We start from the raw sequence: 19,468 nt of genomic DNA on the forward strand, positions 1-19,468 counted from the left end.
AAGTTTTAATACTTCTACTTCAATTATTTTTATAAAGATTATTCTTTATGAGAATATTATTTAAATAATAATATTCAGATATTTTCTAATATATGGGGACTGATTTACTTCATTAAATCAGCTTTACTCCAAACACTCTTTAAAGTGTTTTCGAGTCTTCAAAATGATTTTTAAAAGTTAGAGCGGATCCCAAAACTCATTTTTATATTTAAGATCTTCCTTTTTAAGGGGATTTAAATACTCGCTCAAAACCTGGGGAATCCGGCTCTGTGATGTGTTTTATATTCGCAACGAGGTTGCGGTTTTGGTAAATGAATTGATTACTTGCCCAATGTTCGGGAAGTAAGCCCATCTAATTGAGTCGGCATAAGCGACAGGCCGGGGTACGGTCTATGAAAGTGTAAGTGGCTGGGTGGCAGTCCATCAACGCGTGAGGGGCCGGGTAACGGTCTAGCGCGAGGTCCTAATGCGGCCAGGGTGATGACCGGTGAGGAATTCATCCATCTACAGTAGAAAAGGTTACTTATTGGTATCTTTGCCTGATCAGCAAGATATCTGGTTTATGCCAAAATTCTTTTCCTTTCCAAAATTCATTGGATGTTTCAAACTCTGTTCATACTTTACATAACAGAGGTTCCAGGAAATGTTTAAGAGATATATATATGTGGATATATATATATCGGGACTAAATAAAGTATCTCGTAACTTTATTTCATTCAATAATATTTCAAAGATTGAATCTATTCAAATCTTGTCTTGTAGTCTCATCTATGTGATGAACTTTTGAAACTGATTGTAACTTGAATGGTGGTAGTTCAAGTGGTATTGGGAAAGATATAAGTATATTGGGGTATTTGGTAACCTCATCTTTTAAACTTATATCTAATTAATAATTGTCTTATGAATGACAAAGATTTTCAGAAAAACGTTGAGACAAGGTTAGATATATGAGATCACCTTGCAACGATATTTTTTTATACAGTTATACACTGGGATTTTGTGTATATTATGCATGGAAGAGGACTTCCAATATTTTGAAAAGTATATATGTATATATACTGAATATTTTGCGACTTCATCACATTAAGATATCAAACTTGGTTCATTTCTTTTGACCAAGACTTTCATGAGTACTATGAGAAGGCTCATATACTAGTAAGTATATACTAGTAATTATCTTATACACGATAAAAGATTCTAGTAAGTATCCATTTAGATACTTATATTATTGTTATCACTATATATTATCTTGCGAGCTGTAAGGCTCACTCTTGCTTTATTTCTTCATCACACAACAACAGTTAGGAAAGATGGCCAGACTCCAGCAGACCCAGCGCAAGCGTGTGGGAAGCGTCCCGCGTCTTCCCGTTGATGTTGTAGCTGCTATAGCTGCAGAGGTAGATCTATTGTAGATCAGACCATCTACTTTTGAGAATCAAATTATGTATAATTATAACTTGTGGCAGATAATGGCAATTAACTGTAAATTTATCAAGTAATCATTTTGGGTTGTAATAACTTTTAAATTGTGGATTCAAAGACTTGTACTTATTTAAATTTCATCTCTGAGACTATAACGGGTTATGGTGTGTGTTAGTGTGGGGTCACAGCATAAGGTTATTTATTATTAATTAAGTGAAGTGATATTGTGGAAAGAAAGACCGTGACGACCCGGATCCCCGACCCCGGATCTGGGGGTGTTACAAAATATAATAATTAAAATACAAAAAGTAATTTTATTACATAATCAAAATTAAATAAAAAATAGTTATACATGTAAATTTTAATATGTTATACTATATTTTAGAAATTAAATATTTATGTATAATAGATAAGTTATACATGTGACTTATGATATATTATTTTATAAAAAAGTAAGATATAATATTAATAAACAAAAAATATTCAAATAAAAATTAATTTATACATAAACTTATAATTTAGATCTCTTCAACCCATTATTTAATTTAGTTTATATTAAATTGACTTGTTTCATAAAATATATACATTAAAATTGGATATTTTAAGATGAATAATATACCTAAAATTTGAATCATTGTTTGAATGCATAATAATATATATTGTTACCAATAAAAAATAACTATATATAAATATATTAGTTAACTATAAACTTTTCATTAAAAGTAGAAGCTTTCCTAGTCAAACTAGAGTATTAATGGTGATTTACAATGCAACTTTCATTTTTAAATAATTTTTATATAAGTATTTTGAGAATTAATATGACTGATTCAAGATAATAATTTAATATTATTTAAATGTATAATATTTTTTTTAATTATTTTTCATTTACAAATTGTTAACATTAAAAAATTATATTATTTTACTAAACATTCTTTTTCCTATTTTAGTAAACATATATATATATATACATATGTATATAGAAAAAAATGTGCCCCTTGAGGGTCCTGTGCGATGGCACCACTCGCACACCCTCAGACACGGTTTTGTATGGGAGGGTAAGAAGAATCGGAAAGAGCAATGTAACAAAGACTGCAGATGCAAATTAGAAATGAAAATTTGAAAAGGCAGCTGTGAAAGCTCATTGTTTTACAGTCTATTTAATCTACCATACAATGTCGTTTGTATAAGAGTCATGTTTATATATCTCTCTGAAGATGAAGGAGGATAGGAATAAATTGAGTTAGAGATTACGTTACCTGTGATTATGATAGTAAGCTAAGTCATCAGAATACTTGGTTTCATTTTCTTGGAGTTTCAGAAGTAGTTGCAGACTTGCAGAAGGAGTAAAACTTACAAAAATGCTCGATTCACAACTTTAATACTTGTAATTTTTACCAACCAACATCGAACCCTATGAAAAAATAACAAAAATAGCCGATTTTTGAAAAAATTTAACAAAAATAGCCGTTCTGAAAAAAGTGGCCAATTTTGGCCGATTGAATACTCCACTGTCAGTTGGGTATTCCAATTTGTATAGAATACTCCACTGGTAGTTGGGTATTTCATATATGGGATACTCCACTGCCAGTTGGGTATCTTGTATAAAGTGGATACTCCACTGAGAGTTGGGTATCCCATCGGCTAAAGTTGACCAACTTTTCAGAAACTGGTTATTTTTGTTAATTTTGTGTAAAAATAGGCTAAATTTGTCCTTCACCCGAACACTATTGCGGAGCACACATTTTACACCAAAATGTAGTTTCTTGTAAGTATCGAACGTTGAGTTCTGCAGCAGAACTCTGAATTTTGCAACACAGAACGATGTGTTCTACAAGAGATGCTGGATTTTATGACTGAACAACACTCCTGCTGAACACAAATTATTATGCAGTAGAATGCTTAATTCTGCAACAGAAACGTTGTGTTCTTCATTTAAGGCGTTAGATGATGACTGAAGACGGGAAATAGCGTTTTTTCTCATTGAGTTTTACTATTTTTCGCTAACGTTGTGCTTTAGAGATTTTTAAACATTTCGAGTTTGGTTCTCTTTTTTTCTCTAAGTATTCTAAATCAAGAGCAGCGCTTAAATCTCATTCTGTCAGTCTAGGACTATGTGGTGGCACCATTTGTGCGATTCTCTCGATCTTATGGTTAATAAATACTTGAAGAATAACAAAAATAAATTCATCTGTCACAACAATTAAATCTACTTTGAATGCCGCTACCAAGTAGCAATGAAATATATGCAAAGTTTTGTACCGTTGGTTGTGCCCGGTCCAAATCATTTCAATGAAAACTACTTCTTATATATACAGATTTACATAAATAAGTCTTCGAATTGTCTCATTCAATCATATATACACACTGGAAAAGTAGTATCGAACACATTGCCGCAACTAAAAGAGCCCTTTCTATATACTCTGATTTCCAACAAGAAAAAACAAATAAACAAATCCAATCCAAATCAAGAAAATCTGGTTAAAATACAGTCTATGAAATAATTATCTCTTAATAGTGTTTGTTTTCCATATACCTTTTGTTGATTGTGAAGAATTATTTATCTTTACAATTCTCTGTTGCTTCGCTTTGCGTTTTCTCCTAGTGCCAAGTTGTTGTTGAGAATTCATATCTACTTTTGTTATATCTACTTTCACAATGTGATGATCAGAAGTCCCTTTCGATGAGAAAACCGAGTATGATCCTGGAATAAACTTGTAAGGAGAGTCTGGTGATAACAAGACGTAATCAACCCGAGTCCCATATTTACATGTTCCTTGCACACCTGCATTACAGAACAAATCATATGATCATGCTAGCCAGGAAATCATTACGTAACAGGCAGATATAAAGTTGCGATTAGTTTTTCATACTTTGCCCTTTCGCGATCATGACTACTGACTCACACTCTCCTGCAAAGTCCTTGGCATCTGTATACTGTTTACTCTTTAAGTATCGCATCACCTCAAGCTTTGGTGTTGGCTTTCCCATTTCTTCGTAATACTGATTCATGTAGAGACCATTAGAACTAGCATCATTTAGTTCATGATAGGTGTTACACTATTGTGATTTGTGAACAATAAGTATGACTGTTCAAGTTTTTTTGAAGTTGGAGTTCTTACCTTTACAATGTCGCTCCATCTCTCTGATGAGTAATCTGTTTCATCAAGAGAATTAAGTCCTCCAGCTAAAATGTGAGGAGTGTCATTGGATCCTATTATGGCATTTATCTGCTTCATTCGCCAGTTTTCGTCGAGATGATCAAGTAGGGTGCAGTGGAAGTCAATTTCTCCTGTCTGGGGAACATCAATTGTAGCCTTCAGAACGTTCCTACATCATTATTAGACAAATCAATATGGAGTCAATAATATTGTTGTCTTCTATTTTCATAGTTTTTTTTCATTCCTAGCTCTTCTTTATAATTTTGGAATCTTATTATTCAGTTCTAGTTTCCTGCAACAAATGGATATGTAAAGCATTCCCGTAATCATAAACAGTAAAAGAGAACAAAGAATCGTGATGGATCAAAACCTATAGCAAGATAAAATTTATTAAGATATTGATAGTAAATACAATAAACTTAGAAGATGAGAAAAAACTGAGAGAGAGAGAGAGAGAGAGATTTTGTAAATTTGAGATGAAAGTGACTCGTCAAAAATAACATGGACCAAATTCTTTAACCATCCATAAAAAATAAATTGGACCAAAATCTAAAACGACTGGTATCATAAAACAGTGGGGGTGTTAGGTTTAAGAAAATGAACTGACTACTATTTAGCAGAAGCAACACAATAATAAAATGAATAGAAAACCAGGGATAAACCAAATAACTTTCTTGTCTAATCACTCAAGTCAACTAAGACACAATTAACAATGTTGTAATGCATGTTACAACTTTGAGGACAAGCGTTGATAGATGACTGACTAACACTAGGATAAGTTATAAGAGTAAAAGAAAACATGTTACTCATTTTATGCAGAATAATTTGGAATCACATGTTAAGAAAAAACAGAGAAGAACCTAAAAAAGTTGAGCAGTAGGTAGAATTTCAGTTGTACATTACAGCAGACAGCTGTTTTCAAATCTTATGACAGCCAATGCTACTCTTAAAAGAAAGCATGAGAACTACCTTATAGACTTGTACTGAGATTTAGAACACAAATAACTCAGTACAGAATCCAGATAACTCCAAAATTTTAGGTGAAATGGTCAGATGAAGTTTAAAGCTACGCACAAATAAAACCCATCCTTCACATAACTAACCAAACCTAACAACACATTGAAATGTAAGATGTACGCACATATCCATCGACTATCTGAAATGTATTAGGAGTCGTGTTAATGATAAAATTTGAGCAATAGTAATCTTTTCAGATGTGTATACATACTTTCACCTTTAATTCATTAAACTGACAACTGCAAATCTATTAGGAAAGTAATTTTTAGTTACTATGTTTACATTTGTGTTGTGCCCAGAAAACTCGAGTCAGAAGTATGTTTTTCTATTCTCTTAATATTGTGGCATAGTTCCTTCTAAGCCTTATCCATCCGGCCTAAAACATGGTAAAACTGTAAACCTCAAGGAAAATGAAAAACAAAATGTTTTAGAATCAATACAGTGATCTTTACAAAACAACCTTACTCTTATTGCCTAAATCACGAAAACACTTGCATGATCATTAGTATTCTCTAATAGAATTTCAGGAAGTAATTAGCAACAAAAAAGAAAGAGATGAGAATTTACGAACCTGAAATCAGAGTCATCGAAAATCTTCTGAATTCTTGACCTCTTAATAGGCCATTTAGACAATATAGCATTCCCATATTCAGGTGCCCAACTTTCTGCAAATACATAATTCATCCCCAAAGCAGCAGCCAAATCAGACAAAGGCTTCATATCCTTTTCTTCCTCTGCTTTTACATCTTGTAAAGCTAAAATGTCAGCATCCAACTCTCTCAATACTTCAACAACTGTTCTTGTACTCCTAAAACTCTGTCCATTGATCACTGTCTTCCCGTTTGTAGGCATGCTTATACTAGATCTCAACTGGCCTTTTCCCTTCAAAGAGTCGATTTTATCGTCTTCAACGAAGCTTAACTGCCCACTTCTCTTCAATGAGATCTCATTATCTGGCAAATTTATCGATACCCTTAACTTCGATTTCACAAACTTTTGTTGCTTTGTTAAATTCTCCTCAGAATTTACTGAAGTTGGATGCAGAGGACTCTGTTTTAGTATACTTTTCGGACGATCAACCAATGAATTAGTCCTAAAATTAACATCAACAGAGCTTTTAGCCTTTGCTAGATCACCATTTTCATAAACACAAGTAGGAAATGACTCATTCTTTGGAATGACAGGTGCCATGGAGAAGAGGGAAGCATTAAATGTGGCTATACGTATCGATTTTCTTGATTTTGATCCATTTGGATGAATTGCTGCTGATCCATTAGTGATTGATGAGTCTTTATGCTCTAACTGGAGCTTTGAGTTTGATTTTTCAAGCTTTTTGATCAAAATCTTTGGCTTAGGCCTGCGTCGAACCGGCCACCGGAGTCTTGAACAGAGGCGCTTGAGGTTTCTATTGAATATTCTAAGCATTTTTTCCAGGAAAGAAGACAGTGTTTGCAGAGGAAACCAAATGATGAATATGGTTTAGTTGTTGTGTTTTTCTAGGGGATTCACGTAAGATATGAAATTTTATGAAGTAAAGATTATGATTGGGAAATTATTGATTTGTGTAAGTTTAAGTGCTGATAGACATACATATTGTCAGGACTCTTTTGGCAAATGGGTTTAGTGACACGTGGACTCATAATGCTTTCCTACTCCACGAGGAAGCTTCGAACTCGAAATAAGATATACTTTGTGGCTTGTGCCTCCTTGGTTAACATTTTGGGTCGGACTCACTATATATTGAAAGTTGTCGCACATGATTATTTTTATAGAATGATAGCATATAATTTGATCATTTATCTATCGGGTTAAATTAGGGCTACACCGGAGTAAAGTGAGTTGGTTTGATCATTTTAACGATCCAATTTTTTTAGTTCGGGTTATAAAAATATCAAATCATTAATTTTAAAAAAAAAACTCAACCTTACAAATTGTGTGACAGGTTAGGTTGGTTTAGGTTGGGTTGATCGGGTTGCAAGCGTCTTTTTCGTGTTTCTTTACCGACAATTTGTTTTGAGGAAAAACATCCAATGTCCTGTTACAGCCTGTGAAATTATTTCGGTTATCGTCTTTATATACTCGCCTAGATAACATATTTGACTTAGACTGTTGCAGAGGAATAATGTTGATTTTAATCTTGAGGTTTTATCAGTACTATCTTCTAAATATTTCCCATCCAGATTTGCTTACATTTTCTTTAAGGCATTATTTAGACCAGCTGAATTAGATAGTACTGCTGCTGAAATGTATATGATAGTCACCAATACTGACATGACAGGAAGAGTGAAAGAGATTATTACTCTACTCTCAGACATGTACGGTAACATTGCTGGAAATGATGTTCTGCTACCAGCAAACAAATTATGTCCAAATGCAAGGAGTACTAAATCGTTCCACCTAGAAGATGGACCTTCATTTGAGATAGGGGTGTGCATTCGGTTCGGTTAACCGAAAACCGAACCGAATAACCGAAATAATTTCGGTTCGGTTAACCAAAATATGTAATTCGGTTCGGTTTTCGGTATCACATTTTTTACAATTCGGTTATTCGGTTATTCGGTTATTAACCGCGGTTAACCAAATAACCGAAAAAATAACCGAAATAATATAATAATAAATATTTATATATTATTATAATAAATATTAATATATATATTTATACCTTTAATATATGTTATATTTATAATCACATCTGGAAACTTTTTAATACCGAATGTATATAGGTTATGTATTTCATGTATTTTAAGCTCATATTAATATTAAAATAAATAAAAATTAATTGGTGTAAATAGTTATTGACAGGTAATTTTTATTCTGATATGCTTATTATGTAAGTTTATTGGAGATCATTAACTCCCTGCATGTCATGTACATGTACTCACCATTTATTCTTTGTATAACATGTGTTCTATGTATCATTCATGTTGTATTATATATAATTTTTTTTAATTCTAAAATCCTGGCTAAAAAATTATATCTATTTTTGTCAATTTTTTATATTTTAAATAAATTTCGGTTTTCGAAATCGGTTTTCGGTTATTAACCGAAAAAATTATATCGGTTCGGTTTCTAACCGAATTAAAATCGGTTCGGTTTTCGGTAGGCATATTTGACATATTTCGGTTTCGGTTAATTGAAAAAAAATTCGGTTTCGGTTTTGGTTAACCGAATGTACACCCCTAGTTACAGGTCAAGTGAATGTGTAAGCACAAATTATAAACACAACTAAGAAAGGCAGCAGCTTACCCAATACTTTATCATTGTAGGGGAAATAAATAAAGTTATGATAATCATTTTTACCGCTGTAATTATTGTGTTACATAAACTCAGGATACAAATATAATTATATAACCAAAAATATGTATGATTATACGAGTAAAGTTAGATCAATGCATTCTCACGGGTCCTAAACAGAATGACATAATTTATAACTATATTAGTTGATAATTGTTCACGACGTTCCCAGGTTGCTTATCTAAATATTTTCAGACATCTATGTATATTATTGAGCTCGGCTCTATTATTCAGGTTTCCTCTTAACTTCAAGTAAATCTTTGCAAGGTTAATTGTATGAATTATAAATTGTATGAATTATATAGTTTCAAGCATTTGCACGGTGAGGAGCGGGACTGCTACTGCTAGGATTCTAAGTTGTATACTGAAACTTTTAATATATGAAAATTTTTCTAGGTTTTTTAGGGATGTAATGGAATTTGAAAAGGGTTGGGGTGTAATAAATTTGAAATGGGTTGGGTTTAATAATAGAACCGGGTTGGGCTGGGTTGGTTTAGGGTTTCAATTACGTAAAATCTGTCCCAACCCACTTTAAACGACCCATGTAAAAAATAACCCATACATTTAAACGGCTCGGCTTGAACGGCTCACTTTAGGGTCGAATTTTGCGGGTTATGTAACTCATGAGTAGACCTAGGTTAAATATCGAGTAGTTGACTGATTTCGTTCAAAAAACTCAAATAGGGTACTTATTACAAATTTGATTCAAAGCGACCATTAATTAACATAATTTTATCATTAAAGTCGAAAAGTGAAATTAGCCAAAATTAAAAAATGTGAACACGGGAGGGTAGGGATCGCTCTGCACTTCAATATATTTATTAAATTTGTCATATATCTCATGGAATAATGATAAAATCTCGTTTTTGATCTTCAAAATCTGAAAAATAACTCATGTATGGAGAACTAAAGCCAGATTTAATCATTATTCCGTGAGACACATAAAAAAAATTAGTAACCATATTAAAGCCCCAAACAAGCTCTATCATCCTATGTTACCATTTTTTAATTTTTGGTAATTTCAATTTTCAACTTTATCGAAATGATCAAATTAAGTTAACTAATGATCATTTTGAGTCAAATTTGCAATGAGAGACCTACTACCAAAGTTTGTTAGCCGCAATCAGTTATCTACTTGATATCTATTTATACTATTTTTTGTCAGATCTATCCCACTACTATATTATTATAATAAACGTAATATTGAAAATTTGGTCGATTTGTACGTGTTTTTTATACACGTTAATTTTATTACTTTTTTTTTAATTTTATAGGCATTTTAAAAATAAATATCAAAAAAAATTCAAGAGTTTAACTTTTTAATCAGAACATGTTACATTTTTCATAACTATAATTATTATTGAATAAAATGTTAGAAATTATATACATACTACTGAGTATATAAGTTTTGAATATCGTAGAAACTAAAGTAATTCTAAATTAAAATTTTCTAATTAAAACAAGTGACCTATTTACGTGGCATGTCTATTTTTTAAGAATTTTTTTGTACTTAAATCAATTTATGACTCTACTTATTTTAACACCTAATTTAATAGTTATAACTATTTTAAATAATTATTTATTTATTTTCACATGACTACTTATTTCAGTAAGAATATATTTGAATATGTTAGATAATGAATCACACAGAGAGGGGGGGTGATGTGTGTTTGTGTTTTTCTGCTTTTCTTGAAGTATTTTTAATGGTGAACAAAGTAAATTAAAATGTTGTAGTAAAATGTGTTAGTACTGAATTTAGACAAATAAAACAGTGAACACAAATTTTTCAAAACTCTCTTAATTTTATATTAAAATTAAGAATGTTTTGCTACAAAATTTCTAGGCTCTTTGTTGATAAAGAGTTTAGCTACTTCCTTGAGAGAATACAAGATCTTTCTTATCTAAATTGTTACTGCTAACAAAGCATCCAGTGTTTACTTTATAAAACAGTAAACATTGGTTATTACACAGCATGCAACAGCATGTATTAAACCCTATTTTTGGATAATTAAATCTTTCTATTTCTGGCTTAGTGTATCTTTGTTAATCTTCCACGCCCGTGACTTTACTTTGCCAATTAATCGTGGCCTTTGATCTTGCACTATTCAAGATGCTTTTGTAGACTTGTCAATCCAACTGATTAGATTGTTTGTTGATTGATAATCTTGGATATTGAACTGGTCTGCACTTTGTACTTTGAGTTTTACCTCGAGATCTCCAGTTTGGTATATAAAGAACTTAACATCTCGATAAGTATATTGGCTTATCGAGATCTCTAATTACTCTACAGTTGTTTTGACTTATCGAAGTCTTTGAGTTCTCTATAAGAGAATTTGGCTTGTCGTGATCTCCCATCTTCATATCTTCATTTTGGCTTATCGATAACTCTGAGTTCTCTAATGACAAGTTGACTTATCGATAACTCTGAGTTCTCTAGTGACAAATTGCCTTATCGATAACTCTGAGTTCTCTAGTGACAAATTGCCTTATCAATAACTCTGAGTTCTCTAGTGACAAATTGGCTTATCGATAACTCAGAGTTCTCTAGTAACGAAATGACTTGTCGATATCTCCATTCTTCATGTCTTCAAATTGACTTGTCGATATCTCTGAGTTCTCTAGTATCTTTTTCTGACTTGTCGATAAGTCATTCTGGAGTTCTCGAATGACTTCTCTATAACACTTAATCTGTGACTTGTAGAGATCTTGACTTAGAATATTATTCCCAAAACAAATTTATTCAACTTTAAGCTTCTTCATAATTCCTCTGAGGCATGATCTTCTTGATCTTCTTCCAGATAGGATTCTTAGGCTTGATATTATTTACAAAAAAAAGACTCATGTCTTCCCTTGGACATTTTTACAGACTTAAGTGGTACAATATAAAATGCAAACTTAGATTACAATACAATTTATCGAGGGTTGTCAATTTGACTTAGTCTTATTATCATATAGTCATGTCTTGCACAACTTGCTTATCACAAATTCATTCCTGTTAACAAGACTAACCCTAAGCTTCAACGTTAGACTACTACATAAAAAATTGATACAGATACATCATTTATACATTAGGTTTTTTCTCGAGTTTAAACAGTTACATACATCAGACAAAGACTGGGACTTTTGATTCTTCTCTAATGAAATCCTTTAGATATACAAGAATTTCAAGTTCCTCTATGATTGGTGTGCCTGTTAGAGCTTCTAGAAGTTTGATTCTGTCTTGCTTTAGTTAATCCTCTAACAACTCAATCTTAAACTTTGAGAATGTGCCAGCTTTTTGTTAGTCGCTAAGCACGCGCTAATAATTCACGCAAGTATACGCGATCGCAAGTAATATATAATTATTTCTAGTTCATTCCCACAGAGACCGGTTAAATTAACTATGTCATTTATGCACTTATCGAACAATGATATGGCTATTATTTAATGCTAAGACGAATAACAATTTGGGTTTTGATTATACTATGATTAACAATTGAGAATTATACTAGAGAACATTAACTAAGAAATTAAAGAGAGTTGAATAATATATGACACAAATATGGGATTCTAACTTCATTAAATACTTCATTCAATAGCCCTTTCGTTCTTAACCTTAGCATGTAATGGTGATAACACTAATTAGATAACACGAAACTGATAAACGCCAACTTTCGTTGTATGAGTACCATACTACCAGACATCCACAAAAGAGATAGAAGCTGAATAGACACCAATTATATTGAGACCCTATATGTATATAGAATTTGACAACATAACGGTTTATTGCACAAGTTATCTATCGTGATTACATAGGGCAAGTAAGATGGTTAAAATTACCTACAAATCATTCATAACAATAACACATGAACCTATGCTAGCGTGGTAAATTCTAAACCCTTAAATTCACTTTCACTTCATAAAGAATTAACACACTATCTTATAAGTTCGCGACGCTCATAAGATGAATAAGCACAACAAAAACTAGGTTATCATACAATCACCACACACTAAGACATCGAAACAAATTAACTAAAATTATCCATAAGTAAATCCGCTAGAACCCCACGATAACGATTAGCCCATAATCAGACTCATCATCAACGTGGGTTCCAATAAAAGCATGGTATAATAAACGTAGTCTTTATACATAATAAATAATAAACCAAGTACGAAACAAGATTATAGGTTCACGAATAAGAAAACTAGCATCCAAAGTTACAACGTATAACAATGAATCACAAGTGTAAACTAGATCTTCTTCGCCTTTGTTGAATTGTGCTAAAACGGTCTTCTTACGCCTTCTCCTTGTGCTCTGGTATGTCTCCTTTTGAAAATTGACATTTATTTATGTATATATAGCAGCCCATGCATATTAGAACTCCTCCAATCAAAAGCCCACAAAAATCAGGATTCTAAAATCCTGACCCGGCGTGGGCGCGCGCCTGATCAGCGCGGGCGCGCTGTGTCTCTGTACTTCGGGCGCGGGCGCGCGCTATGACAGCGCGGGCGCGCCGACCTTCTGGAAAATCTACTTTTTCTTCTTTTCTTGCTGCAATGAATTGGTCTTCACGAGCTTTATTTCTTGGACACCATCCTAACACCATATTAGCATCAAATCAATGCTAATTCACCTGAATTCCGGATTAATGCCCGAAATGCAAAAATACTAGAAAACACATTGAAACACCAACAACTTGAGTAAAAAAACACCAATTCAAAGCTTAATGGAGCGTTATAAAGTGTCATAAATGCCACTCAACATACCCCCAAACTTGAATCGATGCTTGTTCTCAAGCATAAACAGACTCAAAGAACCAGAAATAAAAATGCATGAATTCAACTATATGAATGCAACGATCCCCATAGAATAACTAAACCAATCAATAAGCAACATCTCAACAAATGTAATTATTCACATAAAGATCAATCAAACCCCACAAATTAACCTACAAACCAGAGACGTGCGTGTGTGCCAATTCTTACAAATATACTATCACAACTAGATCAATAATCATGACTCACTACACATCAAAGCAATCGCAAGGTTAGACTCAAAATAACTTATAACACTTTAATTCTTATATTTGAGTTTTATATGGATACATGATTTTATTCATATGCATAATCAACATAAATATACTTATTTGACCGTGCAATGAGTGAGGTCCACAAAAGACTTATACAATAGTACCCATGTAGCGAGCGTTAGGTTAGCGTATCCCAGACTATAAAAGCCTTAGGTCACTAGGCACAAAGTCCCCTAAGAACTTAATAACTCGAGTACTAAAGAGCCCACTCGTGATCAATTATATATAACACTATTTTTTTTCTCTTATTTTCTCTTTTCCATAAATTTCTGAACGAGTGCGTTTCGCTCCATCTCGCTCAACCCTAGACTACTCATTTAAAATGAGCTGGCTACTAGCCATTTGACACCTAGGCACAACAACTAGCAATGAAATCCAATTTTCTCCAATTTTTAAATATCCATGCTAATTTAGTATTAAGAGAATATCCTAAATTCTAAATATAAACAAGCGATTAAACCTCAACAAATAAATAAGCCATGATCATGATCTAGCCTTCAAGCAACCTATAAGACTTAGTGAAATACAATTGTCTCTAGCATGCAAATTAATTCGATAAGACTTAACATCACTAAATACGTCATCACTACACTGGCATCAATATCACAAGTCAATCAGAAAAAATCATCTAAGGGATCATGTTATTATGCAAATGCATGAAACTATATGAACAAACTATCATAAAAACTACAAAAATAAAAAAAACTACTACATGGAAAATATGCAACTATATGCACTAAACTATCATGAATATACAAACTATATGCGACTCACACAAAATATATTCCTTCAACTACTAACCCCAAACTTAAAATTTTTAATGTCCTCAGTGAAGGTAATAGTAAGGAATCAGGCATACCTACTCGGAATCAGGATCATCACCCTCAAGGGGTAGAGTGTCGGGCGTGTCAGGAGGTGATACACGGAATCCTCACCAAATACTGGCCACTGGATGTCAACACTTTTGGCTCTAAAAGCAGTCCCTAATTCTTGGGTAAGATCACGTGCAAACCTGTTATAAATGTCATGCATAGCATCCATCCTCCTCGCTAGACTCCTATACTGCGTCGAACTCAAACCAGCTCCAACATCTGCTCTTGCTTCCTCCTGCTTCTGCTACGATGGACCAGCCTCTTCACCCAACTTAGCTCTCCAAAGTGCCTTGCTTGCCTGCGCCGTACCACCAACATATGCCTGAGGAGCTGGCCGTCCACCTGGTAGATGGTCATAAGAATAACCAAGCCCCTTTTGATCGGGCTTCGCACCATACCACTCTGTCATGTTCAATAGTGTAGAACTGTTGATAGGAGCATTAGGAAGCTGTAGCTGCTCATGTGCGGGCCAATAAACACCAACTGCCACACACAGCTTCGTCACAACGGACGCATAGGGTATAGAACCCGTAGTACCTCCTCGTAAGAGCCTCAAAATACCTTGATGGATAACCATCCCCAAATCCACATACTCGCACTGAAGAATACCCCACAATAGACGAGCACGCTCTACAGTAATCTCATGCACATGAGATGATGGCATGATGTTAGCACAGATAAATGAATTCCAAGCACGTGCAAACCTGTTCATGCACGAAGCAGGAAACATGGAATAATCAGTTGTGCCCCTCTTGAGATTCCAATGAGTCTCAGACATACAAAGAGTAGCTACTATCAAATCTAAATCAAACTCCTCTGGAGTCTTCTCATTCCAAGTGTCCTAACCGGGCTTCCTCACGGGCTACTCAATCACTCTCCTTATAGCCCTAGCATTGTGTTCCACCGTCATCCTCCAAACCACGGCAAAACTAATCTTCTCCACCTTCGCATTAGCATAGAACTCACGAATAACACTCATGGTCACAGCAGCGGGTGCCTCACAAAAAACAACCCAATCCATCTCCAAGATCAACTCCAACAACTTACCATCTTTCCAGATGGCAGAAAACCACGCTCCATGGCTATAGGCTTTGAGAAAAGCCTTTTATACTCCGCTTCAGCCTTGGGAGTGGAAAACCTTGGCCTCACACCACCTGCACTCGAAGAATCAGTGGTGTTGCTGCTTACTTGCATTCTTTGTCTTTTGGGTGCCATTAGGATTGAATAAGAGAGGAAAAAAGATAAGTGTTTGAGAGAGAATTGTGTTTGATAATTTGAGAAGTGGTGGAGACGTTTGTGTATAAGTGTGTGTGTATATATAGGAGCTTGAAAGATAATTAAATATGGAATAGAAGTGGGAATTGATTAGGGGAATAGTGGGAATAATGGGTTTGATTTGGAGAGGTAAATTTGGGATGTGGAATAGTAAAAATCGGGTGGAAATTGATTTTCTAATAAAAACCCCAATTTTCTCGTCACAAACTGCCTTTTATTTTTTTCTGAAACAGGGACCCGGTGCGGCCGCGCGCTAGACCAAAGCGGACGTGCTCACCTTCTGCCAAATTAGCGCTGCCGCGCGCTAGATCAGCGCGGGCGCGCTCGGTTTCTGGAATTCCAGCGCGGGCGCGCTCAGCTTCTGAAGTTGGCCCTGAAATTTTCTATTTTTCTGATTTTTTTGTGTTTTTCTCCTTTCTCCTTGCTTCCTCTATCTACTAATGTAAAACAAACTTGGGTTGCCTCCCAAGAAGCGCTTATTTTACGTCGTTAGCTTGACGTAGAAATGCGAGATCAAACGGATAATAAAACGGCACTAACCACCTCGTGATTTACCGTGTCACTATAGTAATGCTTCAACCTCTGACCATTTACCTTGAATGCTTGGCATGGATCATTCTCAAAAATCTCTACCGCTCCATGTGGAAACACAGTTTGGAGATGAAAGTTAAACAAAAGAACTTGTTGCCCCGGCATAAATAATTTGAGCACTAGACCCCTATCGTGCCACCTCTTGACTTTCTACTTATACATTTTATTATTTTCATAAGCTTGAAATCGAAACTCGTCGAGTTCATTCAATTGAAGCATCCTTTTCTTTTGAGCTGCAACCAAATCAAGATTCAACTTCTTCAAAACCCAATATGCTTTATGCTCGAGCTCCACCGGCAAATGACACCCCTTACCATAAACCAACTGAAACGGAGACATTCCCAATGGAGTCTTGTATGTTGTTCTATACGCCCAAACAACTTCATCAAGCTTCAAAAACAATCTTTTCTTAATGGACACACAACCTTCTCTAAAATGCGCTTGATCTCTCTATTAGATACCTTAGCTTGACCATTCGTCTGAGGATGATAAGTCATAACAATATGATGATTCACATTATACCTTTACATCATAGCAGTGAACTTGCGATTACAAAAATGCGACCCCTCATCACTGATTATGACTCTCGGAGTTCCAAATCTTGTGAATATCTGCTTATGAAGAAAATTAAGCACTACCTTCGCATCGTTTGTTGGCAATGCCTTGACTTCAACCCATTTCGACACATAATCGACCACCAATAAGATACACTGATTGTTACAAGATGAGACAAATGGCCCCATGAAGTCAATTCCCCAAACATCGAAGACTTCAACCTCGAGAAGCACATTAAGAGGCATCTCATCCCTTTTGGACATATTACCCACACGTTAGCATCAATCATATTTCAAAATGAATTGATGAGCATCTTTAAACAAAGTTGGCCAAAAGAAACCTGCTTGAAGAATACGAGTTGCTGTCTTTTCTTCACCATAATGTCCTCTGTAAGCCGTCGAGTGGCAATCTTGCAAGATCCCCCCGTTTCGCTGTAAGGAATACATCTCCTGATGATTTAGTCAGCTCCTTGTCGAAAAAGAAATGGCTCATCCCGCATATACCACTTCACTTCATGTAGAAACTTCTTCCTTTGAGCATATGACAAGTCGAGAGGCATGATATTACTCACAAGGTAGTTCACAATGTCTGAAAACCACGGTTCTTCCTCTTGCACTCCAAACAGCTGCTCATCGGGAAAAGACTCATTTATAATGTCTTATCCAGCGAAGTTGCACTTGGATCCTCTAAATGAGAGAGATGATCAACGACTTATTTCTCAATACATTTTATGTCCTTGATCTCGAAATCAAATTCCTGAAGCAAAAGAACCCATCTGATCAATCTAGGCTTCGAGACGAGATCTCGAATTGCAGCGTGATCAGTGAAAACTGTCACCTTCGTCCCAAGCAGATAAGATCGAAATTTCTCAAAACCATAGACAATAGCCAAAAGTTCTTTCTCCGTAGTAGTATAATTCGGCTGAGCACCATTTAGGGTCTTACTCGCATAGTAGACCACATGAAATATATTGTTCTTTCTCTGCCCAAGAACTGCTCCAACTGCATAGTCGCTTGCATTGCACATCATCTCAAAAGGTTCACTTCAATCAGGTGCAGTTATGACAAGTGTCGTGATTAAACTCTTCTTTAAGAACTCAAAAGCAACCACACACTCGTCATCAAACTTAAAACGGGACATCCTTCTCTAGAAGATTGCACAAAGGTTTAGAATTTTTTTAGAAGTCCTTGATGAACTGCCTGTAGAAGCCCGCATGACCAAGAAAACTGTGAACTCCCTTAACAAAAATTGGTGGGGGAAGATTTTCGATGAACCCCACTTTTGCTTTGTCCACCTCAAGACCCTTACTAGAGACCTTGTGCCCAAGAATAATGCCATGTCGCACCATAAAGTGACATTTCTCCCAATTGAGAATCAGATTGGTCTCAACACACTTCTTGAGAACGTCAACTAGATTCTGAAAGCATTCATCAAATGAATCGCCAAACACAGAGAAATCGTCCATGAACACCTCCACATTCTGACCAATCATATCAGAGAAGATTTCCATCATGCATCTCTAAAATGTGGTCGGTGCTCCACATAACCCAAAAAAAACCCTTCTAAAGGCGAAAGTACCAAATGGACAAGTGAAAGTTGTCTTCTCCTGATCTTCTGGAGTAATTCAAATTTGATTATAGTTAGAATAACCATCCAGAAGACATTAGTACTCATGCCCAGCCAATCTGTCAAGCATCTGATCAATAAACGGTAGAGGGAAGTGATCTTTTCTCGTGGCCTTGTTCAGCTTCATGTAATTCATGCAAACTCTCCACCCCGTGACTGTTCGAGTAGGAATGAGCTCATTCTTCTCATTAGCAACGACTGTGATACCTCTTTTCTTTGGTACACACTAAACTAGACTCACCCAAGAACTGTCAGAAATGGGATAGATGATCCCTGCATCCAGCCACTTAAGAATTTCCTTCATCAAGACTTCCTTCATGATAGGATTTAAACTTCTTTGTTGCTCAACAGTAGGCTTGCTACATTCCTCTAGCCGAATTTTATGCATGCAATAAGAAGGGTTGTTTCCCTTAATATCTGATATGGTCCATCCAATTACCGATTTGAACTCTCTTAGAATCCTCAAGAGCTTCTGAAAGGCATATGTCATAGCCTATTTATTTATTCGAGGATTTAACTCAACTCAAATAAGAATGTAACAAGTAAATAGTGGTTCTATCGTCAAAGAGATCTCTCAAAGTAACATCTA

The 19,468-nt window shown here is 34.8% G+C and overlaps 1 protein-coding gene across 1 annotated transcript; it reads right to left on the minus strand.

The window, feature by feature from the left end:
- Positions 1-3,672: 3,672 nt before the first annotated feature.
- Positions 3,673-7,266, minus strand: LOC141695026 (uncharacterized). The gene is made up of 4 exons (XM_074499251.1): positions 6,169-7,266; positions 4,542-4,749; positions 4,293-4,422; positions 3,673-4,204 (listed from the first exon to the last, which is right to left on the minus strand). The coding sequence occupies exons 1-4, from the start codon at positions 7,020-7,022 to the stop codon at positions 3,924-3,926; spliced, it is 1,473 nt and encodes a 490-aa protein (XP_074355352.1). The 5' UTR covers positions 7,023-7,266; the 3' UTR covers positions 3,673-3,923.
- Positions 7,267-19,468: the final 12,202 nt, after the last annotated feature.

The sequence above is a fragment of the Apium graveolens genome, chromosome 11, assembly GCF_009905375.1.
Source record: "Apium graveolens cultivar Ventura chromosome 11, ASM990537v1, whole genome shotgun sequence".
Taxonomy (NCBI): domain Eukaryota; kingdom Viridiplantae; phylum Streptophyta; class Magnoliopsida; order Apiales; family Apiaceae; genus Apium; species Apium graveolens.